The sequence below is a fragment of the Oncorhynchus clarkii genome, chromosome 5 (assembly GCF_045791955.1).
Source record: "Oncorhynchus clarkii lewisi isolate Uvic-CL-2024 chromosome 5, UVic_Ocla_1.0, whole genome shotgun sequence".
Lineage (NCBI taxonomy): Eukaryota > Metazoa > Chordata > Actinopteri > Salmoniformes > Salmonidae > Oncorhynchus > Oncorhynchus clarkii.
This window is the reverse complement of record NC_092151.1, coordinates 32569980-32597577: the sequence shown is the minus strand read 5'-3', so window position 1 is coordinate 32597577 and position 27598 is coordinate 32569980. Positions and strand designations below refer to the sequence as shown.

General features: G+C 45.4%; 1 protein-coding gene across 2 annotated transcripts; it reads left to right on the top strand.

The window, feature by feature from the left end:
* On the top strand, positions 1-27598 carry LOC139408656 (ectonucleoside triphosphate diphosphohydrolase 2-like). 2 transcript variants are annotated; one of them, XM_071152826.1, is made up of 9 exons: positions 1-79; positions 13835-13952; positions 14834-14984; positions 21276-21435; positions 23174-23401; positions 23793-24065; positions 25648-25767; positions 25930-26064; positions 26906-27595. In XM_071152826.1, exons 2-9 carry the CDS (start codon positions 13874-13876, stop codon positions 27119-27121), a joined length of 1362 nt encoding a protein of 453 aa, XP_071008927.1. In that variant the 5' UTR covers positions 1-79; positions 13835-13873; the 3' UTR covers positions 27122-27595. The 2 variants fall into 2 exon arrangements, with proteins under 2 accessions (XP_071008927.1, XP_071008926.1); XM_071152825.1 differs by lacking the exon at positions 1-79 and adding an exon at positions 4626-4806 and having other exon boundaries at positions 26906-27598.

The following is a 27598-nucleotide window of genomic DNA, read 5'->3' as shown; positions in this document are numbered from 1 at the left end:
GCCCCTTGTGTAACGTTGAGAAGCTGCAGAACGCTGAGGACCTCTTCAAGTTGAGCCAGCTGGTTGTGATGTTGGCGAAGTAGGTTTCCCTGTTCGCTGACCATCTGGGAGAAGCCTTGATCAATGCTGCTTCTGTAATATTGAGGCGCTATTTTGTAACGTAGATGCAGGGTGTGCATAGTGATGGATTGCAAGGACCTGTGGTTAGTAGACCAACGACGTCGAGCGCCGGAGAGGGAGTAGACGTGACACACCGACTCAACAGACCCAAATTCTTCTCCACCCAACCTGACACCACATATGGATCAGCCAAAAGGCAAAGATACATTTTCTCCCATTTTTGTCATATTTTCCTATCTTACCACTCTTCAGACATGTCAACTTTGCAGCTCCCGAATCTGCTCCTCAATTTAAAAAAACGTCATCCTCTATCTCTTCAACTCCTTCAAACTCCATGTCACTCTCATCAGTTTCACATTCTGAGCTAAGAAAGTATGGTTTTCCATTTTCCACTTGACACCCAACATCTTCTCTTTCCCCAGGGTTTTTCCTGGTTCCCTCGACCCTGCCGCCATCTTCCTCTTGTCAGTTTCACCTTCCGAACTACAGTAGCATGATTTCCCATTTTTGTACCTCTCTCTCCTCTCTTGTCCCAGGATTGTTTTCCTTTGTTTCTTCAACTTTTCCACTTTCTTCCTCAAGTTTTCTGAGCTACTGAACTACAGTTTTCCATTTTTGTTCTTGACACCTATCAACCTCCCGTCCTCATCCTCCATATTCGAAGCCCCCAAGGACTCAACTTTCTCCGTCACGGTCAACACTGCCCTTCCGTGATCAGCCCGTTGTGTTTAGCATGACATTAAATAATCTGTTAAGAATTTTTTTATTTAACCTTAATTTAACAAGGCAAGTCAGTTAAGAAAAAAATCGTATTTACAATGACGGCCTACGAAAAGCATGACTGAATTCAAACATGATTTGGTTTTGGGGTGAGGTTTGATGTGCGAGTCTGTGCGCGTCTGTGTTCTCAGGTGGGAAGAGTTAGACAAATTGACCCTGGGCATTATGATCAGGTCATTTGGCTGGGGGACATAATTTGGCATGACATGTCCATGCAGCTGCACTCTGAATTGATGATTACTTGGGTGCTGCCAGCTGTGTGCATGTGGGCAGGATTAAAATAAACCCAACCCACATAAAACTGTTATGGTACCCTACATTGCGTGACATACAATTTTTCCTATTATCTCATAAAACTCAATTTTTTATGAGACTGACTTTATGACCAAAATTATCATATTTACACTTTGTAGTCAATTTTGACACTAGAATACATTTTTCTGACTAATATTGATGCCACATAGGCCATTTACAAAATGAGATGTTGCTTTTTAGGGGAAGTCGCACTTGAAAGAAAATACTGTATGTTGAAGATATTCACCCGCTGGCTTGTGTACCATTCCTGTACAGACTAGCCTACTTCTTATATTAAAGGTAGACAGCGATATGGAGTAGATGCAGAAAGTACTTGTTAAGTACCGGTACTTGTGCCATTCTTCAGGGGATTAATCACTGATGTTACCATGGAGGCATGAGCCCAAGGGATGGAGGGGATGTAAACACATCAGACGGTAGACTCACCAGAGACACAGTACGCAAAGCCGGCGCAGGATATCCTGATCAAAGGAGGTACACTGGAGACCAGGAACGCTGAGCCGACACCCTCCTTCCTGGCTGGATGCCCATTCTAGCCCGGCCAATGCGAGGAGCTGGAATAGAGCGCACCGGGCTGGAATAGCGCACTGGAGACACCTTGCGCTCCATCGCATAACACGGTGCCTGACCAGTAACACGCTCCCCACGGTAATGAGGAGTTGGCTCTCCTACCTGACTCATGCAATCTCCTCGTGTGCCCTCCCCAAAACATTTATTGGGGCTGCCTCTCGGGCTTCCGTGCTAGCCGTGTACCTTCATATCATCGCCATTCCCCCATGTTGAGGATCAGTGTGGCAGATGTGTTGTTGCTTACCCTTGCCACCTGGGGGATGGCCCGTCAGGAAGTCCAGAATCCAGTTGCAGAGGGAGGTGTTTAGTCCCAGGGTCCTTAGCTTAGTGATGAGCTTTGAGGGCACTATGGTGTTGAACACTGAGCTGTAGTCAATGAACAACAGTTCCTTTTGTCCAGGTGGGAAAGGGCAGAGTTGAGTGCAATAGAGATTGCTTCATCTGTGGATCTTTTGGGGCGGTATGCAAATTGGAGTGGGTCTAGGGTTTGTGGGATCAAGGTGTTGATGTGAGCCATGACCAGCCTTTCATAGCACTTCGTGGCTACAGAACGTGAGTGCTACGGGTCAGTAGTCATTTAGGCAGGTTACTTTGGTGTTCATGGGCACAGGGAGATCTGCTTGAAACATGTAGGTATTACAGACACGGCCAGGGAGAGGTCGAAAATGTCAGTGAAGACGATTGCCAGTTGGTCAGCGCTTGCTCGGAGTACACGTCCTGGTAATCTGTCTGGCCCTGCGGCCTTGTGAATGTTGACCTGTTTAAAGGTCTTACTCTCATCGGCTATGGCGAGTGTGATCACACAGTCTTCTGGAACAGCTGGTGCTCTCATGCATGTTTCAATGTTGCTTGCCTCTAAGCGCGCACAGAAGTAATTTAGCTCGTCTGGTGGGCTTGTGTCACTGGGAAGCCCGCGGCTGGGCTTCCCTTTGTAGTCCGTAATAGTTTGCAAGCCCTGACACATCTGATGAGCTTTGGAGCCGGTGTAGTAAGAAAACATTGTCATTATTGCACTTGTTGTGGAATAAAGTTGCCATGTAGGCTTAGTTTATAATGCCAACCATAATATACAATAACTCAATCCGCCATGGGGACCTTACCCAAATATATGGTACAGTTTCATGTTCGCGTTGTTGCTCTGTACAGGCTAGTATAGTCAAATAAGGGCACAATCTGCAAGTCATGTTTTTACAGCATTGAAATGCAAATATAAGATGGAAACCTTGCTCACAGGCAGCTGACAATAACAGATGTCACCATTTAGACTGGTTAGTAGGGCTGTTCACGCACCTTTCAGGGGGCAGGTGAAATGAAAAAAGGGTGAAACAACTTTAAAAATTCATATCTCAAAAGTCTAAGATACTCTGTAAGTAGCGGGGAAAAAAATACATTCTTGAGCATAGGCCTATTCATTTCTGCAACTACACACTCAACATAATGTAAGCAAGCTAGCTACAATGCTTCCTAAAGACATGATTGACATCGGTAAAAGAGGGTGGGATATCAGCTGATCATTGATGTTCATGATTGATGTAAATCTGATAGTTACTTAAAGACGTCACAATGACTTGCGGGCAGTGGGTTCAGAACAACAGCGCCAAAAACTGTACACCAAAAAAGATACAGTATACCGTACCAGTCAAAAGTTTGGACACACCTACTCATTCCAGGGTTTTTATTAATTTTTACTATTATCTACATTGTAGAATAATAGTAAAGACATCAAACTAAGAAATAACACATATGCAATCATGTAGTAACCAAAAAAAGTGTTAAACAAATCAAAATATATTTTATATTTGAGATTCTTCAGTGTAGCCACCCTTTGACTTGATGACTGAGTTGCACACTCTTGGCATTCTCTCAACCAGCTTCATGAGGTAGTCACTTGGAATGCATTCCAATTAACAAGTGTGCCTTGTTAAAAATTAATTTGTGGAATTTCTTTCCTTAATGCTTTTGAGCCAATCAGTTGTGTTGTGACAAGGTAGGGGTGGTATAAAGAAGATAGCCCTACTTGGTAAAAGACCAAGTCCATAATATGGCAAGAACAGGCTAGTATTACAGAAAAACAACAAAACATGTTTGTTTTATTTATTCATCACATAGATTGATCAAATTAATTTATAAACATTCCTACTGCCCATCACCGGCAGCTAAAATCCAATCAAACGCTGTGTTTCTCACTCTACACTCGCTCTCCTCCTCCACTGACGATAATGCACACACTAGAGTATCTAGCCTTGGGCTCCCGAGTGGCACAGCCGTCTAAGGCACTGCATGTCAGTTCGGTTCCAGGCTGTATACAACTGGCGGTGATTGGGAGTCCCATTGGGCAGCGCACAATTCGCCCAGCATTGTCCGGTTTAGGGTTTGGCCCGGCGTAGGCCATCATTCTAAATAAGAATTTGTTCTTAACTAACTGGCCTAGTTAAATAAAATAAGTACATTCTGACTTGGCATCTCTTTGCTCCATGCACCTTGGAAAGAACGTTTACCTGATCCAGTCAGCCATTCAGTTGATAGGCTACGCTTTACCTGGTCCAGTAGTGTGCGCCATCAGCAAAATACTTCTGACATATCTTTTTTTTAATAATTATGACAAAATGTGGGCTTAAAAATGTTGTTCAGTAATTTACTTTGTTAACAAACATTGGAGTAAAACGATTATATTTTGGGTTCTGATTGGGTACGTCAGAACTAAGCTCATGAGGCATTTATAAATGATATGGCTACATATAATTAATGTATTGATGTAGCAATGATGTGAGTTGTATGAAGCCAAACCCATTGTGAAGTTACCTCACTCAAGCTGTTCTCTTCTCTTCTCCTTTGCCTTCACTGCCAAGCCAGGCATCGCACTGGAGATTCCATCTGCAAGAAGAAGAACTACAGTTTCAACACATGGCCAAGCAACGCCGTTATATTTTCGCCCCTGTTGCGCTTGTACTGTTTGGAATAGTAGCCATTTTGCTTCTAACTATTCCCACCGAGGACTTGGCCGAACCTCCGGAATGTATGGTAAGATTCGTTTGGTTATTCTGTGTTCACAGCTTTTATGCGGTGTCGTGAAATGTAAGCTGAACACATTTCCAACGGTGCAATGGAGAGTGCAGTGCGGTGTCCGGTCCTCGCGCGCCACTGCTACGCATTCATAATATAAATAGCGTAGTCTATGGGACATGGTCATTTATACGTCTACTATAACACTGTTGATAAGAAAATTATGTTGACAAGCAGTCAACATTTGAGTAAGTCTACACCTGATTCGTAAAATAATACAAGAAACGTGTAGCAATTCAGTTAGCCTACAGTACCATCTTAGGTTTATAGGCTTAAAATGCTCTTTCCATACACTTGAATAAGGTTGATGGCCAGCCTTTCTTAGCTCCTAACAAATAATACACCAGTTATGAGAGGACAGTCACTGAAAAATAATAAAACCTATTTGGCCATTAATGTGTCCCATTGTCAAAATAGCCTTATTTCCTGCCGCATTCATAACTGGGAACTCGGAAATCTCCGACTTTTGTTTTCAGTGCATTCAGGACAACTGGGATCTCGGAACCACAAAAACGAGCTCCGACTGGGAAAAATACATTTGAAAGGTCATCCAATTCGGAATTCCAAATTGGAAACTCCGGTATCTTTCTAGAGCTCCAACTTTCCGACTTGAAGACCACTGACGCCGTGATTTGACAACGTTTTCTTTTAGTTCCCAGCTGTCTTGAAAGCACCATTCACCCGGAGAACTGTTCCACCATGGGTGTGAGTTGCTGACAACTTAGTGTCTAACTAATGCAAGGATGGGAGCAAATTAATCATAGTGGGCAGAACAAGCAAGGATTTGGGAAGAACCAAGCACTAGCTAATGAGATCCTATTGGCGCGTTCTAGCATTTATTTGCAGATTTACGTTAGGGAATGCCTACTCTGTGAAGTGCGCTTGTGCTATAACTCACTTTTCCCTTGCACTCTTTCTAAACAACGCAATTTTTGGGAAACTTTGGCAACGGCTGAAGTCTAGTTTTGAAAACAGAAAACTGTATGAAAATTAGCAGGATTTCGGCCAAAATCCATCTTCTCTCACTGCGGGCCACTGGGCATCCTCTCATCACCATATTTGGTAGTGAGTGGAAATGCCAACTGAAGACTTTACATTTGTACATCCTGTAAAAGGTCTGGCTCATTGTTCTATCTGTGACACTACATTGTGGTGTCCAAAGCAACCTGCCGACAATGACTGTGTTCGAGAGCATCAAGTCCATGAGACGTTGTTGGCGAGGGGCTTCTCCTGACATCTGCATTACATTGCAGACAGGGTCCTTGGAACTCCCCCCTCCCCCACACCTCTTTCTCTGTGTGTGTGTGTGTGTGTGTGTGTGTGTGTGTGTGTGTGTGTGTGTGTGTGTGTGTGTGTGTGTGTGTGTGTGTGTGTGTGTGTGTGTGTGTGTGTGTGCGTGTGCACTCTCTTCACTGCTCATGGAGCAGCCCCCTGGACTTCTTCAGAATGCTTTTTACATGGATGGCATGTAAACTAACAACACAATTATGAGCAACTTGATGTGTATGTGTGTTGGTTGTGGTGTAGTCTGGCGTGATGTCACATACCCTCATGCATGCCTGGGTCTTTGTGCAGAAAGTAGAAAGAAGCCTCCACTCGCTTGAATAGACATTGCCAATGGCTCAACCCCCTGTATGTTTGGGTGAATTCAAAAAATCTCAAAGAGAAGAGTAGTTTAATGCAGCTTGAACCATAAAAGATGATAACTAGTACTTCTTACATGTGTTACTGACAGTCTGTTTAGGTAAAGCATATGAATCAAATCTCTACTGATTCTCATATAAATCTTATTAATACCCTTCAAGTTGTATGAATACCATACATTGTGTTTCAACAAAAAAAAAAGGGGGGGGGGGGGGACGGAAAGCAGCTCTTTGTGGAGGACTGGCCTGCAGATGTTCTGTCCATTAACAACCTAGAACCTTGGGAATGACTTCTAGTGCATATTTTGTCAGTGGTGTATATCCATTATGTTTCTTTTTGGTGCATTTCCATGTTGTTCTGTTTTTGGAAGACTCTCCCTCTAACCTCCCATTAGCTAGGTTTCCATTAAATTGGTGAAAGATTTTCATGCAAATATTCTCAAATCTGCAGAAAGAAAATGTGCACATTTCCCACCAGTGGTGTGTTTCCAACATACTGACTTGTTGCAGATAAAAATCAGTGCGTGATGTCATAGTGCACACAAAATGTACTTTTTCACTCAAGTTTTCTTGTACCGAATAAACAAATCTGAAGTCCCCTATATCATCACAGCTGGAGATTACAACAGGTCGTCTTTGTGTAGCCCTTATCGCCTATCTCTTATTATTTTCCCATACCAAAGCCGTCAACCACACCTCCCTATTAGCTGGTGAAATTGTTAACCGTCAGTCTGTTTAGAAAAAGTTTGAAGGTCTTATCCTGTTTCCATCCCACTGCCCCATCAATCATGTCAGTGGATGAGCTCGTTTTCAGCAGAAGAGTTTTTGCGGGGGTTATTGGGAGGTCAAAACAGGAAGATGTATTCCTCGGGAAAACATACAGGCCATGCCAATCAGCTGGTTCGCCATTTAGTAGATACAGATAGTTATACTTAATGCCAGATAGATTGTCACGCACTTGAGTTATTAATGTCAGCTGTGTAGACAAACTCGGTGGCCTTGTGGTTAGAGTGTCCACCCTGATATTGGGAAGTTGGGAATTCAATCCCCAGCAGAGTCGTACCCGATGATCGGGTATGCTTGGAATTCTGTATTAAATTCAGCGTTCAAAACATCTGGGAGCTCGGAAATCTCAGACTCCTGTGCTTTCGAAACAACTGGGAACTCAGAAAAAAAACTGGCCTCTTTCTAGAGCTCTGACCTGAAGATCACTTTGTCATACTTTTTCAGAGTTCCCAGTTGTTTTGAACACAGCAAAAGGCCCAGTGCAGTCAAAACTGGGATTTTCTGTGTTTTCTATATATTTCGACACTATGAGGTTGGAATAATATTGTGAAATTGTGAATATTATGATAATGCACTTTTAGTGTAAGAGCGGTTTGAAAACACCTGTAAGGGCGTTCGTCTGTAGGAGGAAGAGAAGCGGACCAAAGCGCAGCGTGGTGGTTATTCATGTTTTAATAAATCGCTACACATGAACAAACTAACAAAAACAAGAAATGTGAAAACGCAAAACAGTCCTATCCTGTGACACCAAACACAGTGACAGGAACAATCACCCACAAACACACAGTGAAACCCAGGCTACCTAAGTATGATTCTCAATCAGAGACAACTAATGACACCTGCCTCTGATTGAGAACCATACTAGGCCGAAAACATAGAAATGCCCCAAACATAGAAAAACAAACAGACTGCCCACCCAACTCACGCCCTGACCATACTAAATAAATACTAAACAACGGAAATAGAGGTCAGAACGTGACAGTACCCCCCCCCAAAGGTGCGGACTCCGGCCGCAAAACCTTGACCTATAGGGGAGGGTCTGGGTGGGCGTCTGTCCGCGGTGGCGGCTCTGGCGCGGGACGCGGACCCCACTTCACCATTGTCTTAGTCCGCCTTATTGTCCGCCTCCCTGGCTTACTCACCATGACCACCCCTCTCAATGACCCCACTGGACAGAGGGGCTGCTCGGGACAGAGGGGCAGCTCGGGACAGAGGTGAAGCAGCTGCTCGGGACAGAGGGACAACTGCTCGGGACAGAGGGACAACTGCTCGGGACAGAGGGGCGATAGCAGCTCGGGACAGAGGGGCGATAGCAGCTCGGGACAGAGGGGCGATAGCAGCTCGGGACAGAGGGGCGGCAGCTGCTCGGGACAGAGGGGCGGCAGCTGCTCGGGACAGAGGGGCAGCTGCTCGGGACAGAGGGGCAGCTGCTCGGGACAGAGGGGCAGCTGCTCGGGACAGAGGGACAGCTGCTCGGGACAGAGGGGCGACAGCTGCTCTGGACAGAGGGGCAGCTGCTCGGGCGGCCCCTGGCTGACTGACGGCACTGGCGGCCCCTGGCTTACTGGCGGCCCCTGGCTGACTGGCGACACTGGCGGCCCCTGGCTGACTGGCGACACTGGCGGCCCCTGGCTGACTGGCGGCGCTGGCGGCGCTGGGCAGACGGGAAGCTCAGATGGCGCTGGGCAGACGGGAAGCTCAGATGGCGCTGGGCAGACGGGAAGCTCCGATGGCGCTGGGCAGACGGGAAGCTCCGATGGCGCCGGACAGGCGGGAGGCTCCGGCAGTGCTGGACAGGCGAGGCGCACTGTAGGCCTGATGCGTGGTGCTGGCACTGGTGGTACTGGGCCGAGGACACGCACAGGAAGCCTTGTGCGGGGAGCTGCTACCGGAGGGCTGGGGTGTGGAGGTGGTGACGGATAGACCGGGCCGTGAAGGCGTACTGGAGATCTTGAGAGCAGGGCTGGCACTAACCGCCCTGGCTGGATCCTCACCCTAGCCCGGCAGATGTGGGGAGCTGGGATGTAGCGCACCGGGCTAAGCACGCGTACTGGGGACACCGTGCGCACAACTGCATAACACGGTGCCTGACCAGCACCACAGTTAGCACTGCTAGGAGCACTGTAGTGCTGAGATGGCACAGGACGTGCAAGGCTAGGGAGATGCACAGGAGGCCTGGTGCGTGAGGCTGGCACAGTCTTCACCAGACCCCTCGCACGCACCTCAGGATGAGTATGGAGAGCTGTCCCCGGTGCCATTAAATCCCTGACACGCTCCGTCGGGCGAATGTCGTGCCTCATGCACCAAACCAGCAAGTCCCTCATATCACTCTCCTCCAATTTCCCCATTAACTCCTTCACAGTCTCTGCTTCGCTCACCTCCAACACCAGCTCTGGTTCTGAGCTCCTCCTTGGCTCCTCACGATAAACGGGGAGAGTTGGCTCAGGTCTGACTCCTGACTCTGCCACACTCCCCCTGTGCCCCCCCCCAAGAAATTTTTGGGGGTGACTCTCGGGCTTCCGTCCGCGCCGCCGTGCTTGCTTCTCAGAATGCCGCCTCTCTGCTTTTGCTGCCTCCAGCTCGGCCTTGGGGCGGCAATATTCTCCTGGCTTAGCCCAGGGTCCTTTCCCGTCGAGGATTTCCTCCCATGTCCAGAATTCCTTACTACGTATCTCCTGCAGCCGCTGTTGCTTCTCCTGCTGCTCCTGCCTGTTGACACGCTGCTTGGTCCTGTTGTGGTGGGTGATTCTGTAAGGGCGTTCGTCTGTAGGAGGAAGAGAAGCGGACCAAAGCGCAGCGTGGTGGTTATTCATGTTTTAATAAATCGCTACACATGAACAAACTAACAAAAACAAGAAATGTGAAAACGCAAAACAGTCCTATCCTGTGACACCAAACACAGTGACAGGAACAATCACCCACAAACACACAGTGAAACCCAGGCTACCTAAGTATGATTCTCAATCAGAGACAACTAATGACACCTGCCTCTGATTGAGAACCATACTAGGCCGAAAACATAGAAATGCCCCAAACATAGAAAAACAAACAGACTGCCCACCCAACTCACGCCCTGACCATACTAAATAAATACTAAACAACGGAAATAGAGGTCAGAACGTGACAACACCGCTTGAAATTTCAGCCTGTTTTGGTGGGAGGGAGTTTTGGCCATTCCATGGTGACTTCTGTAAATTAGTTAATAGACCAATAAAAAAAGAGTTCCAAACTTCTCTGACAAAATAGCAAATGTTCTATTTTCCCCCTCCCACTCATACCACTCCAAGACAGCCCTAGCTAAATTCTTGCTTGAGAAATTGCTCTTTTATTTTATTTTATTTTATTACCATTTTAAAGGTCCAATGCAGTCGTTTTTAACTCGATATCAAATAATTTCTTGATTATAGTTAAATACCTTACTATGATTGTTTTCAATTAAAATGGTCCAAAAAATTAATTTAAAAAAGCTTCTTGGTCTAATAACTAATTTAGAGCATGGTGTCATCATGGAAGGCCAAAACTCCATCCCACAAACAGCTTTTACAATAAAAGGGGATTTTCACAATTTCATAATATTATTCCAATCTCATACTGTGTACATATATATAAAACATAGGAAAAGCATGTGTTTCACTGCACTGATAACAATCACAGTAAGGTACTTAATTGTTGCCTAGAAATGATTTGATATTAAGATAAATAATTACTGCATTGGACCTTTAAGGAGATAGATACGGGTTAAAGGCCATGCGATAGACTAGTCTCCTGTCCAGGGGTGTACTTGTAAGCTAACATCAAGCTGCCTCAATCTACAGAAACAGGAGATACTGCTCCTATGAGCTGTTCCAGCTTCCACAAGGCTCGTGCCAGGATACTTACTGTACACCGTATGTTACTCATTTCTGTAGCATTATCCTATTTCCTGTTTGCAGAGACATATACAGTTAGGTCCAAAATGATTTGCACCCTTGATAAAAATGTGCAAAAAAAGACTATAAAATAAATAATAAAAATACTGAGCTATATTGTATGATCAAAACAAGGAGGAAATTATATTATTTTATACTAATAGAATTTCTCAGAGAAAGAGATTTAGAGGAACAAGTAATACTTTTTTCTCAAAAAGATAGGGTTTAAAATGATTGGTACCCCTGTTTTCACTACCTTTCAATACCTCACCAAAGGCACTGAGCCTTTAAAAATATACAGTGGGGCAAAAAAGTATTTAGTCAGCCACCAATTGTGCAAGTTCTCCGACTTAAAAGATGAGAGAGGCCTGTAATTTTCATCATAGGTACACTTCAACTATGACAGACAAAACGAGGAAAAAAATCCAGAAAATCACATTGATGTTGATTTTTGTGGTCAATTAACCATTTCTTTGGGGATGCTGATGTCTGCTTGAGGTTATTGTCTTGGGGATCCATTTGCAGCCAAGTTTCAGCCGCATGGCAGAAGCAACCAGGTTTTTGACTAAAATGTCCTGGTACTGGGTAAAGTTCCTGATACTTAACAGAACCAAATAGCCACATAGCAACAAAACCGACACGTGCGCAACTATGGAGTATAACAGACCAGGTTGGCTTAGATTGTTGACAACATGTAAACTATATTTAGTCTCCAATGTTTATTGAAAACATAAATACATTTGCACAATGAGCACTCATTGTCTCTCAAATACATTGTTACAGTTGTTGGTTAGCTAGGTAGGGAATTTGATCCATATTAGCATAGACATGGCATCAGTTAAAACACCTCAAAACAAAACATGGTATCAAGAACAAGATAAAATATGCTGAAACGAGCCACCTACGATTCCCCACGACATCTTCTTGTCATTGTTGCTAGCTATCTGGCCATCCACAATCGCAACAACACGTTGTCAGCTAACCTATCTACAACATCGAAGATCCACCACCATATTTTAAAGTAGGTATGGGGTTCTTTTCTGCATATGCATCTTTCTTTTGATGCAAAACCTACGACTGGTGTGTGTGGCCAAAGAGCTCTATTTTCATGTAATCTGACCATAGCAACAGTTCCAATCCAAGTGTCAATGACGTTTAGCAAACTCCAGGCATTTACATTTGATGGATGTTGTAAAAATAGTGTTTAGAAATATTATATTCTTATTTACAATAAAAGTGACTCTAAAATGACGCACTACATTATTTGTCATTCATTTCTATTTGGTGCAAAATAATCTGAAACACAACCAAAAATAAACTGCAAAATCATTCAAGAAGTTTGTGGAGTCACAAGCTTGATGTAATCATTGGGTGCTAGGAATATGGGACCAAATACTAAAGTTTTGACTACTTTAATACACATATAAGTGAATATGTTCAAATACTTTTGGTTCCCTAAAATGGGGGGACTATGTACAACAAGTGCTGTGATTTCTAAACCGTTCACCCGATATGGATGAAAATACCCTCACATTAAAGTGCCGGAGTACAGAGCCAAAACAAAAACAACATCTGTCACTACTTTTGGACCTCACTGTAGCTCAGTATTTGTATTTTTTATTTTATACAGTCTTTTTTATTCGGCTTTATCAATAATTATGGTAATGACTGTATATTACCATGTAAACACACATTTAGCATGAGGAAAAACATACAGAGACGGGAAAGGTTGATTGAAGTGGAAAGAATGTAGATTTAGTCATATGGGTAGTGTGTGTGTGTGTGTGTGTGTGTGTGTGTGTGTGTGTGTGTGTGTGTGTGTGTGTGTGTGTGTGTGTGTGTGTGTGTGTGTGTGTGTGTGTGTGTGTGTGTGTGTGTGTGTGTGTGTGTGTGTGCACGCTGTCACAAAAACAGGAGGCTTCTGGTCTGAAAGCAACCCATGTCTGTCTGGTCTGAGAACAACCCATGTTTGTCTGGTCTGAGAACAACCCATGTTTGCAGATCATGAAGGAGCTGTTTGGAGTGTCTAAGCTCCAATCCTGATTGTGCTATGAATCGTAAATTCTAAACATGGTGAATTGTGTGTAAATGTTCAAATGAGAAAGGAAACAATAATTTGCCAAACACAGTCAGTGAATTAAACAAATTTCAACAGCCTTGTCAGAAAAAGAGAGCTATTCATATTGAATTATGTCCAAAAGTGGATGTTTAGAGTTGATGATTCATAGCACAATAGGATTGGAGATTACACACTACAAAGCGTTCATGATCTGCAAACATGGATTGTTCTCATCCTCTCTCACTTGCTCCACAACTTTCCATCTATCTTATCTTGAAGTAAACATGCGACCAACATTCTTGCTGCCAAAATATATACACACGTCATAAAAGACAGAGGCCACCATTTGAAACAAGAGGTTTATAGTCAATCAAGTTAAATGTCTTCCAGATGCCTCTATCCCTATTAAATGTCTTTGCGTAGATTGATTTCAAACACCTGATCATTTGTAGCCTTTTATTGTTTGGAGTAGAGTAGACCCAATTAGGTTGTCTTTCCTTTGACATTATTCTGAATCAGCCATTTTTGTCAATATTTTTACCTCTGTCTTTAACCTCCCTCTCCTCTGTTCTCTCCAACCCTCTCCCCAGTATGGGATAGTCTTGGACGCAGGTTCCTCCCACACAGCTATGTACATCTACAAGTGGCCAGCAGACAAGCAGAACGGCACAGGTGTGGTCACTCAGCACAGTGAATGCCATCCAAAGGGTAAGAGTGTCCCTAAAGAAGGATTGTTCCAGGTGTTTGTCTGCTATTTACCTAGTGTTTACATATCAATTACTTTAAACTTATTAAAACAAGCAATATTACCATTTGTTAGTAACCAATTATTTGAAGTAATCACCAGAAAGTACAGATTTAAAAAAAAATTCAAATGTAAATTGCAGGCAGATACAAAATTATAGTAAAATAGTGTGTTACCCAAAGCCTTACACCCTAAAATCTCAATTCTACTTTGTTGGGTACTCTGTGTAGGAAAGAAACACTGTTTTAGTTAAATGGTGTGGAAGTTTTTTGGCACTCCAGTTGGCAAAGAACAGTTCCCTTTGTGTGCTGTGTGCGAGCCTTTCGGGTAACTCGTTACACAAGGCTAGACATAAAGAAGCAGAAAAACATGGATGCCTAGCAACGGTGGATTTGTCAGTAGTTGTGCAGTGACTCAGTGTGCTGTGTGCTTTTCAAGTCCTGTCCTGCATACATGACTTGCGTGTTCATATAGATCACAGTTGTTGGCTGCTTTCATTAATGTGAAGTATTTGCAAATACACCAGCTTTCCTGAAGTTCATGTAAACAACACTTTCCAGGTAGTAAGACTCAATCTCCAAGTGCTCTCTTTTTATGTACAGTAGCTACTGCATGTGTGCATGCATGTCTCCCCACCATTGTTTTCTATTACTAGTCGATTTGATCAATGTTAGATGGAATATAGTTAAAAAATATACTTCTACAACTCTGTCTAGGGAGAGGAGTTATTTCCATAAACTCAGATGACTAGACCACCAAATAAGTGGATGGAATTAGTAAAATTGTGATAATGTGTGGTCGGACTATATTACATACAGTAATGTATCATGTTCCCGCCATGCAGGTGGAGGAATCTCTAGCTATGTGGGACAGCAGGGAGCAGCAGGGAGAAGCCTCCAAGTTTGCCTGGACCAAGCCATGCAGGATATCCCCAGAGCCAGGCACCACCTCACACCTGTCTACCTCGGAGCCACCGCTGGCATGAGGCTCCTCAAGTAAGTGATAGTGTGTTAATGAGTGTGAGTGCACAAGCATGTGGCTGTATCAAGGCATAAGGCGAGACCCAAATGCAGACACAGGAGGCAGATGGTTGGAGTCTTAAAATGTTTATTAATCCAAAGGGGTAGGCAAGAGAATGGTCATGGACAGGTAAAAAGGTCAAAACAAGATCAGAGTCCAGGAGGTACAAAGTGGCAGACAGGCTCATGGTCCAGGCAGACAGAATGGTCAGGCAGGCGGGTACAAAGTCCAGAAACAGGCAAGGGTCAAAACCAGGAGGACTAGAAAAAGGAGCATGCAAAAAGCAGGAGAATGGGAAAACCGCTGGTTGACTTGGAAATATACAAGACGAACTGGCACAGAAAGACAGGAAACACAGGGATAAATACACTGGGGAAAATAAGCGACACCTGGAGGGGGTGGAGACAATAGCAGGAACAGGTGAAACAGATCAGGGTGTGACAGGCTGTGTGTGGGTGTGTGTGCGTATGAGTATCTTTGTATGCAAATAATCAGTGGGTAAGGATCAGTGGTGTAAAGTACTTAAATAAAAATACTTAAAAGTACTACTTAAGTGTTTTTTGCAGGTGTCTATACTTTACTTTACTATTCATTTTTTTGACAACTTTTACTTTTACTTCACTACGTTCCCAAAGAAAATAATGTACTTTTTACTCCATACATTTTCCCTGACAGGACAAGAAAATGGTCTAATTCACGCACTTATCAAGAGAATGCATGGTCATCCCTAGTGCCTCTGATTTGGCAAACTCACTAAACACAAATGCATCATTTGTAAATGATGTCTGAGTGTTGGAGTGTGCCCCTGGATATCTGTAACAAATGTAAACAAGAAAATGGTGCTGTCTGTCACGCTCTGATCTGTTTCACCTGCTTGTCTCTACCCCCTCCAAGTGTCGCTTATTTTCCCTGTGCTAGTTCTGTGCTAGTTTGTCTTGTTTGTCAAGTCAACCAGCATTTTTGTTTCTCAGCGCCTGCGTTCCCAGTCTCTCTGTTCTCGCCCTCCTGGTTTTGACCCATGCCTGTCCTGACTCTGAGCCCGCCTGCCTGACCACTCTGCCTGCCCCTGACCTCGAGCCTGCCTATCATCTTGTACCGTTTGGACTCTGACCTGGTTACTGAACCCCTGCCTGTCCTGACCTCAAGCCTGCCTATTGCCTGGTACTGTTTGGACTCTGACCTGGTTTATGAACTCTCACCTGTACCCGACCTGCCTTTTGCCTACCCCTTTTGTCATAATAAATATCATAGCTCAACCATCTGCCTCCTGTGTCTGCATTTGGGTCTCGCCTTGTGCCCTTATAGTGCGAACTGACCATGACAGACCCAGCAGACTTGGACCAGCTCCGTCACGTTGTCTCCCTGCAGGGAGCCATCATTGGGAGGCATGAGGCACTACTTCGGGACCTTTTGGAAGGGCTTCGTTCTCTGGCGGAATGCCTTGGATGGAGGCGGCTCAAACTACTGCAAGTACATCATAACTCCGGTAGTGTGGCAGACTTCGCAGTAGATTTTCAAACATTGGCCGCCGAGAGTTCCTGGAATCCGGAGGTTCTGTTCGGCACCTTCGGAGGGGATAAAGGACGAGCTCGGGAAATACCACTGGATCTCGATTCTCTCATTGCCCCTTTCGATTAGGATTGAGGGCGCCTACGAGAACGGCGGTGTGAGATGAGGTCGGGCCTCGGGAACACTCGTTCATTTGTTGATGTTGGTGCATGCCCTAAGGAATCTGAAAATCCTAGACGTGTGTATTTCCGAGGAGAGCCGAAAACACCCAACAAGAATCATCGGCGATGGGTGAGTTGGATATTCCAGAGCCCATGCAACTGGGAAGAGCTAGATTATCGGTTGGGGAATGCTCACGTAGGTTGAGTTCAAACTGTCTGTACTGTGGAGGTGTGGGACATTATATAGCCACCTGCCCTGTCAAGAAACCATTTTCTTTAGTGGGTACAAGTACTCTAGCTCACCAGGCTGGGAGTTCCCTAATTCACATCACCTGTACACCTTTTTTGTGATTCTGCTGTGGGGAGACCAGTCTAAGTCTCTCCAGGTGCTCATTGACTCTGGGGCTGATGAAAGTTATGGATGCTACCATGGTTTCTGAATTAGGTATTCCCACTCAACCGCTCTGTCCCCATGGATGCAAGGGCACTGGACGGCCACTGAATCGGAAGAGTCACACATAGCACAGTGCCTGTTCAGATACGGGTTTCAGGAAACCACAGTGAGACCATACAGTTCCACCTCATCGATTCACCCCATGTTCCTGATCTGGGATTTTCATGGCTCCAAAAACACAACCCTGTTATTGACTGGACCACGAGCTCCATCCTGTGTTGGAGCCCGTTTTGTCATTCCCACTGCTTTAAAGTGGCACAGCCTTCCCCTGATGCGTCATCCTCGGGGCGTAAGCAAAGCCTCAGATGTCTCTGCCATTTCCAATAAGTACCATGACCTCCTGGATGTATTCAGTAAGGCACGGCCTACTTCTCTTCCCCCGCACCGTCCTTATGATTGTGCCATTGATCTTCTCCCCGGCACCACACCACCTCATGGTTGGCTATATTCTCTATCCGGCCCAGAGACCAAGGCCATGGAAGAGTACATTGAGGAATCTCTGGCTACTGGAGGCATCTGTCCGTCTGCATCTCCTGCCGGCGCACGGTTTTTCTTCATGGAGAAGGACAATACCCCGTGTCCGTGCATTGACTACCGGAGTCTTAATGATATAACGATCAAGATTCGTTGCCCCCTATCTCTCCTCAGCTTTCGAACCTCTCCAGGGGGCCACAATTTTTTTCCCAAGCTGGACCTTCGGAATGCCAACCACCTGGTTCGGATACGCAAAGGAGATGAGTGGAAGACAGCATTTAACACAGCCAGCGGACATTATGAGTACCAGGTCATGCCGTCTGGACTCACCAACGCCCCCAGCTGTCTTTCAAGCCCTGGTAAACAATGTGCTCCGGGACATGCTAAATTGTTTTGTGTTCGTCTACCTTGACGACATCCTGTTTTTGTTTTTTTCCCCGGTCTGCCCAAGAACACGTTCTCCATTTCAGACAAGTCCTTCAGAGCCTCCTGGAGAACCAGTTGTTTGTGAAAGGCAAGAAGTGTGAGTTCCACCGCTCTACAATCTCCTTTCTAGGATATGTCATCGCTGATGGAAATGTCCAAATGGATCCTGAAAAGGTGAAAGCAGTGGTAGATTGGCCTCAACTTACGTCCAGGGTGCAGTTACAACGTTTCCTAGGGTTCGCTAACTTCTACCGCCATTTCATTCGGGGCTACAGCACCCTGACGGCCTCCCTCTCTGCACTCACCTCTCCCAAAGTACCGTTCACATGGTCTCCAGCTGTTGACAGATCCATTGTGGACCTGAAGCATCAGTTCACCACAGCACCCATCCTCATCCATCCAGACCCGTCTCGTCAATTTGTGGTAGGTTGATGCTTCTGATGTTGGAGTGGGGGCCATCCTGTCCCAGCGATCTGCCCAGGACCAAAACCTCCATCCCTGTGCCTTCCTGTCCAATCGTCTCAATCTGGCAGAAAGGAACTACGACGTAGGCAACCGAGAACTTCTGGCAGTCAAGATGGCGCTGGAAGAGTGGAGGCACAGGCTGGAAGAGGCAGAACAGCCATTTTTGGTTTTGACCGACCATAAAAATGTGGAATATCTCCATACAGCCAAGCACCTTAACTCCAGGCAGGTGGTGGGCTTTGTTATTTACAAGATTCAACTAGACCATTTCCTACCACCGCAGGGTCCAAAAAAATGTGAATCCTGAATCCTCTCCCGCCTATACAGTTCCCCTGCCAGACCCTCGGTCTCCAAAACCATGCCTTGCGGCTTCAGTGGGTTGGGGTATTGAAACCCTGGTTCGCAAGTCACAACGTTCCCAGCCTGAACCTGACCTTGCTGACCGGTTGTTTGTCCCAAACTCTGATCCCCAAAGTCGGATCCTGGAATGGGCTCATTCCTCCAGGCTGACCTGTCATCCAGGTTCCCGTCGAACCCTAGCCTTCCTCTGACTATGTTTCTGGTGGCCCACAATGGTTCCCGACGTTTCTGCCTTCGTCACCACTCAGAACAAGACCCCATGGCAAGCTCCTTCTGGCCTCCTACAGCCACTACCGGTTCCTCATCATCACTGGTCTCATATCTCTGGACTTTGTCACTGGGCTCCATCCGTCTGATGGCAACACCGTCATTCTGACGGTAGTGGATCGGTTCTCCAAGGCCACCCATTTCATCCCTCTCCCCAAACTACCCTCTGCCAAGGAGACGGCCCAGTTCATGGTGAGCTACGTCTTCCGGATCCATGGACTCCTGGTGGACATCGTCTCTGACCGGGGTTCTCGTCTCAGTTCTGGAAGGCGTTCTGCACTCTTATTGGGTCGTCGGCCAGCCTATCCTCCGGATTCCATCCCCAATCCAACGGCCAGTCGGAGTGAGCTAACCAGGACCTGGAAACCACCCTATGATTCCTGGTCTCAACCAACCTCACTACCTGGAGCCGGTAACTGGTCTGGGTAGAGTATGCTCGGAACACCGTTCCCTGTTCAGGCACTGGACTCACCCCATGGAGCACTCAAAAGGGGAATCAGCCTCTACTCTTCCCTGAGCAGGAGGTCCGCGTACTCTCAACCCAGATGTTCGTACGCCGCTGTCGACGTACCCGGAGAAGAGCTCGGGTAACACTTCTCAAGACCAACTCCAGGTATCGTCAAGAAGCGGATCGCCGGACTCCAGCTTCCCGCTGCCGCATTGGGCAGAGGTTATGGCTTTCCACACGGGACCTGCCCCTTCAGGTGGAGTCCCGCAAACTGTCCCCCCATTTCATTGGTCCTTTTCCCATCTCTAGAGTCCTTAGTTCCACTACTGTCCGTCTCTTGTTACCCCGTTCTCTCCGTATTCACCCTACTTTCCATGTGTCTAGGATTAAGCCTGTGTGTCACAGCCCTTTGTTTTCTGTCTCCAGGCCCACCCCTCCTCCCCGTGTCATCGATGGCCATCCGGCATACATGCTAAAACACCTCCTGGGTGTTCGACCACAGGAGGGGGGGGGGGGGACTAGGTCAACCAGGTATGCGCTCAGGTAGGACGCCAGGCGGCGCCCCTAGAGGGTGGGGGTACTGTCACCACCTGATCTGTTTCGCTTGTCTCCCCCCCCTCCAGGTGTCGCTTATTTTCACCGGTGTATTTATCCCTGTGTTTCCTGTCTCTCTGTGCCAGTTCATCTTGTTTGTCAAGGCAACCAGCATTTTTGTTTCTCAGCTCCTGCTTTCCCAGTATTTTCTCGCCCTCCCGGTTTTGACCCTTGCCTGTCCTGACTCAGAGCCTGCCTGTCTGACCTCGAGCCTGCCTATCGTCTTGTACCATTTGGACTCTGACCTGGTTTATGAACTCTCGCCTGTACCTGACCTGCTTTTTGCCTACCCCTTTTGTCATAATAAATATCGGAGCTCAACCATCTGCCTCCTGTGTCTGCATTTGGGTCTCGCCTTGTGCCCTTATACCTTCTGCTTTGCTTAATATAAGGAACTTGAAATTATTTATACTTTGATACTAATGTATATTTTAGAAATTACATTTACTTTTGATACTTAAGTATGTTTAGAACCAAATACTTTTATTCAAGTAGTATTTTACTGGGTTACTAACTTTTACTTGAATAACTTTCTATTAAGGTATCTATACTTGTACTTGTGTATCACAATTGGGTACTTTTTCCACCACTGGTAAGGATTTCCTGCTCCAGGGCAGACTGGCAAAAACAGGCCCCCACCTTTAAGCTGCCAAGCTCCTAGAAACACAATCATACCTGTTTCAGACACACAGTCTTATTCCTACAGTCTGTTTTAAAGACACATGTTCACACTAAGTTATACTAAGACCCCCATACCCATGCAGACGTACACATAGACATGTTTCATGCTCTTGTTCACACCTGTTTCAGACACATGCAATGTTAACAGAATTTAGGTCAAAGAAACACATACACACAAATGGCACTAAGAGTTTCTAACCCATGCAAATATGGACATTTCTGCATCTTTGTTTTATCAGGGTAAAATGTGAGTCGTTGTGGTTCTGAGATATCTAATAGGAAATAAGTCCACAACAAGCTTGAGAAATTTAGCATTTGTCTGGTAGAGAGAGTATTGTTGTCATGCTGAGTAATGTTTTTCATTCCATTCCCCATGTTGATCCTGAATCTACAATATCTGAAGTAGTACATTTCACTTTGTCAACAGTATCTCCAGCCCTGTCCAGTCAGCCCAGGTTTTACAGGAAGTGGGTTATAAAATCCAGTCCTATCCATTTAACTACCAGGGGGCAGCCATCTTAAGTGGCCAGGAGGAGGGAGCATACGGCTGGGTCACTGTCAACTATCTCTTGGAGAACTTCATCAAGGTACCATGGCCGTTTCACCTTTCACCTGATTAGAAAATGGGGTCACGAGAAACACTCAAATAAAAAAATAAACATTGCTCTCGGTTCATATAACCGGGGTTACATCAGTAACCTCTGGTAGCCGCTAGATGCGGTTGTAATAAACTGAGCGGTTTCTGTTTTCTTCCTACAAATGTGTATCTTTTGAATGGTTTAAGCAACAAGATAAATTGCACCCCTTCACTGAAAGATAAATCCCAGGAATACCCACAAGCAACACAGGACTCATTAGAACTGAGTGGACAAGACCAGGCACTAAAATAGACTGGGGGGAAAATAACAATCATTAGCTAGGTTTCCATCCAATTGGTGACAGATTTTCATGTGAATATTCAAAAATCTGCATGAAAACAATATGTGCATTTTCCCACCAGAGATGTTTTTCCATCTAATTGACTTGTTGGTTATAAAAGGTTGTGGGTGATGACGTAGTGATAACGGCAGCCTAGCATTAATGAGCATGTCAACAGAATAAGACCCTCAATATCTTTTGGAAAGGAGCATCAAGCTCATCACCTTGCACTTTCACCACCCTGTAAAGTTCGTAATTTATTTAAACTGTAGGCTAGTAAACTGCATGCTTTCCTGACGAGTTGTCGTCAGAGGACCACGCAACATGTCAGCGCCTGACTCCAAATTTACTTCGATATGATGGTTGTTACATCAATATTTGCACATAAAAGAGTTTCCACCGACATTTCTTGCACAATTAATTTTACCGACACAAAAAGATCCCACCTTGTCTAGCGTATTTTGTTTTGTCCACATATAGAAAGTTTACCAACAAATAGTTTTTTCTCCATCAAGCCTGTCATTACATTTTTTATCCAACATGTTCTTTACTGGCTTAGAAAGGTTGGATGGAAACCTGATTAGTGACTATGTTCTTTTCTACACAGAAGATAAAATTATTGACTAATGATCTTCTGAAATTCCAAATACATTTCTGATGCATTTCAGTCACTTCTAACGGTAATTCCTTTGTATTGAGGTACTGTCAGACTGATTTGTAATAGATTGTCATAGCCCCAATTTAAAAAAGTAAACATTGGCCGTTGATTACATCACTATTTTCTTTCCTGGAGGGGTCAAACTTTTTTTTGTTTAAAATGAGGTTGCAGGCCAAAACAGTTTAGGAACCCCCTAGTGTATACGGTTGTTTGAATATAAAGATTCTGCATTAGCATTGCTATCTATGGTGGTTGTAATCGATCTCTGTCTTATTCATTTCTTTGCACGCAACCATAAGCACTTAAAAACGTAAGTATCCTGTGTTAGTTTAATTCCAAGCTTTTGTAGGCATTCTTTGAAAATGTACAGTACCAGTCAAAAGATTGGACACACCTACACATTCAAGGTTGTTTTTTTTAGTTTCTTTTGTACATTGTATAATAATAGTGAATATATCAAAACTATCAAATAGCATATATGAAATCAGGTAGTAAACCAAAAAAGTGTTAAAGAAATGTTAATATATTTGGTTTAAGATAAAGATAAGATGTATTGGTGAGGGGGGAAAACAATTTAATACATTTTATAATAAGGCTGTAATCTAACAAAATGTGGAAAAAGTGAAGGTATCTGAATACTTTCCGAAGGCACTGTACATAGATGACTGCATCTGCTGTGTAGACAAACTACCCACACACCCACACACCTCTCCTGTCCCTGTGTGCCTGTCCCTGTGTGCCCACTGTAGTATGGCTTTGTGGGCCGTTGGCTGAGCCCGGGCAGACAGACGGTGGGGGCGCTGGACTTTGGTGGGGCGTCGACCCAGATCACCTTTGTGACCAAGGATGAGGTGGAAGATGAGAGTGACAGGGTGAAGCTACGTCTGTATGGACATGACTACTCCCTGTACACACACAGCTTCCTGTGCTACGGACGAGACCAGGTCCTCAAACGCCTACTGGCTCACCTGGTGACGGTAGGAAACATTCTGTTTGGCCAAAACAACATAACAACAACCGTATACAGTACAGCAAGGGCCCAGAGTCTTTCCCAGTCATGTCACATTTTCAGGAAAAGCTCTTGGTTCATGTTACAAGATACTATCATAGTGTAAACCAGGACCATTGAAATAAAGAAACTTTGTTATTAATCATTGGAAACCCACCCAACCATGACTAGTTTTATAGAATTGTTTTCTACCACATATTTAATTCACTGTGTGTATTTGAAAGTCATCCCAGCACAATTGCAACAATAGATGTTGGCACTCAGTACCATAGTACTCCATGCCTGTAGCTTGCTCTCTACTTGATGTGTCAAGTTACTGTAACAATTTCTCACACTCACTCAATCCCTCTCTCTCTCAGACTCAGGGTCACACAGGGACAGTGGCCCATCCGTGCTTCCCTGCAGGCTACATCGTCACCATGAAGCTGGGGACATTGTTTGACTCTCCCTGCACGGTGGCCCAGACACCCAGCTACAGTTACAATCCCCAGGCAGCCCTGTCTGTGAAGGGCACTGGCGATTATGATTACTGCCTGGGCAACATTACTGAGATATTTTCCTTCCACAGCTGCCCCTTCTCCCAGTGCTCCTTTGATAAGGTGTTCCAGCCCAATGTCAGTGGCAGCTTCATGGTGAGAGACAGTTTACAGTGGTTAAATCAACCCTAACCCTAGCTTCATGTCCACATCTGGGTTCAACCTTAATCCTACCTTCAACCACAAACCTAACCTTTACCCCAACCATAGCTTCATGCCCACATCCCGGTTTAACCCTAATCCTAGCCTCAACCACAAACCTAACCCTAGCTCTAATATTAGCTCCGGCCCCAACCCTAGCTCCAGCTCCAACCTTAACCCAACCCTATCTCCAGCTCCAACCTTGACCCCAACCCTAGCTCCAGCTCCAACCTTAACCCCAACCCTATCTCCAGCTCCAACCTTAACCCCAACCCTATCTCCAGCTCCAAACTTAACCCCAACCCTATCTCCAGCTCCAACCTTAACCCCAACCCTAGCTCCAGCTCCAACCTTAACCCCAACCCTAGCTCCAGCTCCAACCTTAACCCTAGCTCCAGCTCCAACCTTAACCCCAAACCTAGCTCCAGCATCAACCTTAACCCCAACCCTATCTCCAGCTCCAACTTTATCCCCAAAGCTAGCTCCAGCACCAACCTTAACCCCAACCCTATCTCCAGCTTCAACCTTAACCCCAACCCTATCTCCAGCTCCAACCTTAACCCCAAACCTAGCTCCAGCACCAACCTTAACCCCAACCCTATCTCCAGCTCCAACCTTAACCCCAACCCTAGCTCCAGCTCCAACCTTAACCCCACCCTATCTTCAGCTCCAACCTTAACCCCAACCCTATCTCCAGCTCCAACTTTATCCCCAAAGCTAGCTCCAGCACCAACCTTAACCCCAACCCTATCTCCAGCTTCAACCTTAACCCCAACCCTATCTCCAGCTCCAACCTTAACCCCAAACCTAGCTCCAGCACCAACCTTAACCCCAACCCTATCTCCAGCTCCAACCTTAACCCCAACCCTAGCTCCAGCTCCAACCTTAACTCCAACGCTAGTTTTAACCCTAACCCTAGCTCCAGCTCCAACCTTAACCCCAACCCTAGCTCCAGCACCAACTTTAACCCTAACCCTAGCTCCATCTCCAACCTTAACCCCAACCCTAGCTCCAGCACCAACTTTAACCCTAACCCTAGCTCCAGCTCCAACCTTAACCCCAACCCTATCTCCAGCTCCAACCTTAACCCCAACCCTAGCTCCAGCTCCAACCTTAACCCCAACCCTAGCTCCAGCACCAACTTTAACCCTAACCCTAGCTCCAGCTCCAACCTTAACCCCAACCCTATCACCAACACCAACTTTAACCCCAACCCTAGCTCCAGCTCCAACCTTAACCCCAACCCTAGCTCCAGCTCCAACCTTAACCCCAACCCTAGCTCCAGCACCAACTTTAACCCTAACCCTAGCTCCAGCTCCGACCTTAACCCCAACCCTAGCTCCAGCACCAACTTTAACCCTAGCTCCAGCTCCAATATTAACCCCAACCCTATCTCCAGCACCAACTTTAACCCCAACCCTAGCTCCAGCTCCAACCTTAACCTCAACCCTAGCTCCAGCCATAACCCTAACTCCAGCTCCGACCCTAATCATAACTCATCCTTTTTTCAATCTCTCTCTGTCCATTTGTCCATCAGGCGTTCTCTGCCTTCTTCTACATTCACCAGTTCCTACAGACTACTACAGGAATCCCTGTCACCACCCCTGCCCAACTGGAAGAGGCAGCCCATTCTATCTGTAACATGAGCATCAATGAGGTTAGCAGCCTTCTGTCTGTCTGTCTGTCTGTCTGTCTGTCTGTCTGTGAGCATCCATGCATGTGAGTGTCTCTGTTTGCATGTGTCTCAATGGATGATGGTTTTGTATGCGTGTCATGTATTTCATGGCTATGTCATCCCCATTTTTATATCCTGTTTCAGATGTTGGTGCTGGCCCCAGATCAGGAGCCTCGTCTGCAGGACTTCTGTGCTGCCTCTGTGTTCACCAAGGTGCTCTTCACGAGAGGCTATGGCTTTGATGAGATCTCATTTCCCCACATTTCCTTCCAGAAAAAGGTGAGCTTGCTTGTTGGGAATGTTTTTTTCTTCTCTATCTCCTTCTTTTACTCCAGATATCAGCATAATCCTTTACATTACACAAAGTCATATCAGTAAAGACATTTCCGTATGAAGATAGGCAGAAACTGCTTCTCCAATAGAAATGCCCGATCACACTTGTAGGCGATGTTGGCTAGCTAAGCTCATGCATAGGAACAGGTCTAACGGTTGTCTCCCACCAAACTGCGCATGTGCAGGCCGTCAAATCAAAGGCACTGCGTCAATATAAAGTTGTTTTTGACTAAAATTAAAATGTGTCAGTTTGTCACTTTCACAAGGTTGGAGTAATAAAATGTTAAACCACTTAAGACGGGGCGGCAGGTAGCCACTTAGGGACAGCAGGTAGCCTTGTTGTTAGAGCTTTGGGACAGTAACCGAAAGGTTGCTAGATCGAATCCCTGAGCTGACAAGGTAAATATCTGTCGTTCTACCCCGGAACAAGGCAGTTAACCGACTGTTCCTAGGCTGTCATTGTAAATAAGAATTTGTTATTAACTGATTTGCCTAGTTAAAAAAAAGGTAAAATAAAAAAAGACATTGGCTTGAATCTAGGTAGTGCGAAAATGTCAAGACATTTTCTTCTCTCATTGACTTCTCAAACACCAGACCCTCGACCGGGTCCACCTGGTCTGTTTCGCAAGAGTTCCCAGAAATCTCACAATGTTGCATCGTTTTTGAGGCTGCAGCCTCTCCATTGAAGCTTTAACCTCTGAATGTCCTTAACTAGTGCACCAGGTGCGTATCAGAATGCTCTGAGTGTACCCAAGCTGACTGAGATGTGTGTTTGTGGTGTCATCAGGCAGGGGATGCCTCTGTGGGCTGGGCCCTGGGCTACATGCTCAGTCTGAGCAGTCTGCTGCCGGGGGAGAGTGTGGGCCTGAGGAAGGCCCTGAAACCTGGAGCCTGGGCTGCCCTGCTCTTCCTCTTAGTCCTTCTCCCCGCCACCGCCCTGATGTATGTTTCCCTCCAAGCCTGCCGCAGGAAGAAGAAAGGAAGCAGTGACACTGCCAGCTAATCATCATAAGGGACTTCCATTGACACCTGCTTTCACTTTGTTTGGAGGAAAGATGGCAAACTCTTTGTAAGGGTGCTGGTGGTACAATCCTGGACCCAAGAGTGCGTAGATAACTGTATCATGAAGAAGATATAATGTTGTATAAAGTGTTGATCATCTTTACACTGAGATATAACAAGTGAGTTCTCCCCGGCTGTCAACACATTTAATATATCCTTTTTTTTATGTATACTTTAACAAACAGGTTTGTTTATGTACAAGTATGCATTGTAGGCTATAATTAATGTTCAACATCACTCTCACAACATTTAAGTATAATTTGTTTGTGCTTTATATTCATTCTGTATTTTGTATTCTGATAACAAAAAATCAACTATGTTTTGTACATGGAGTGGCCTTTTCAGAAGATATGTTAGTATTCATGTGTTTCATACGTCATATTGACTACAACTGACTAAAACTATAAGTACCATCATA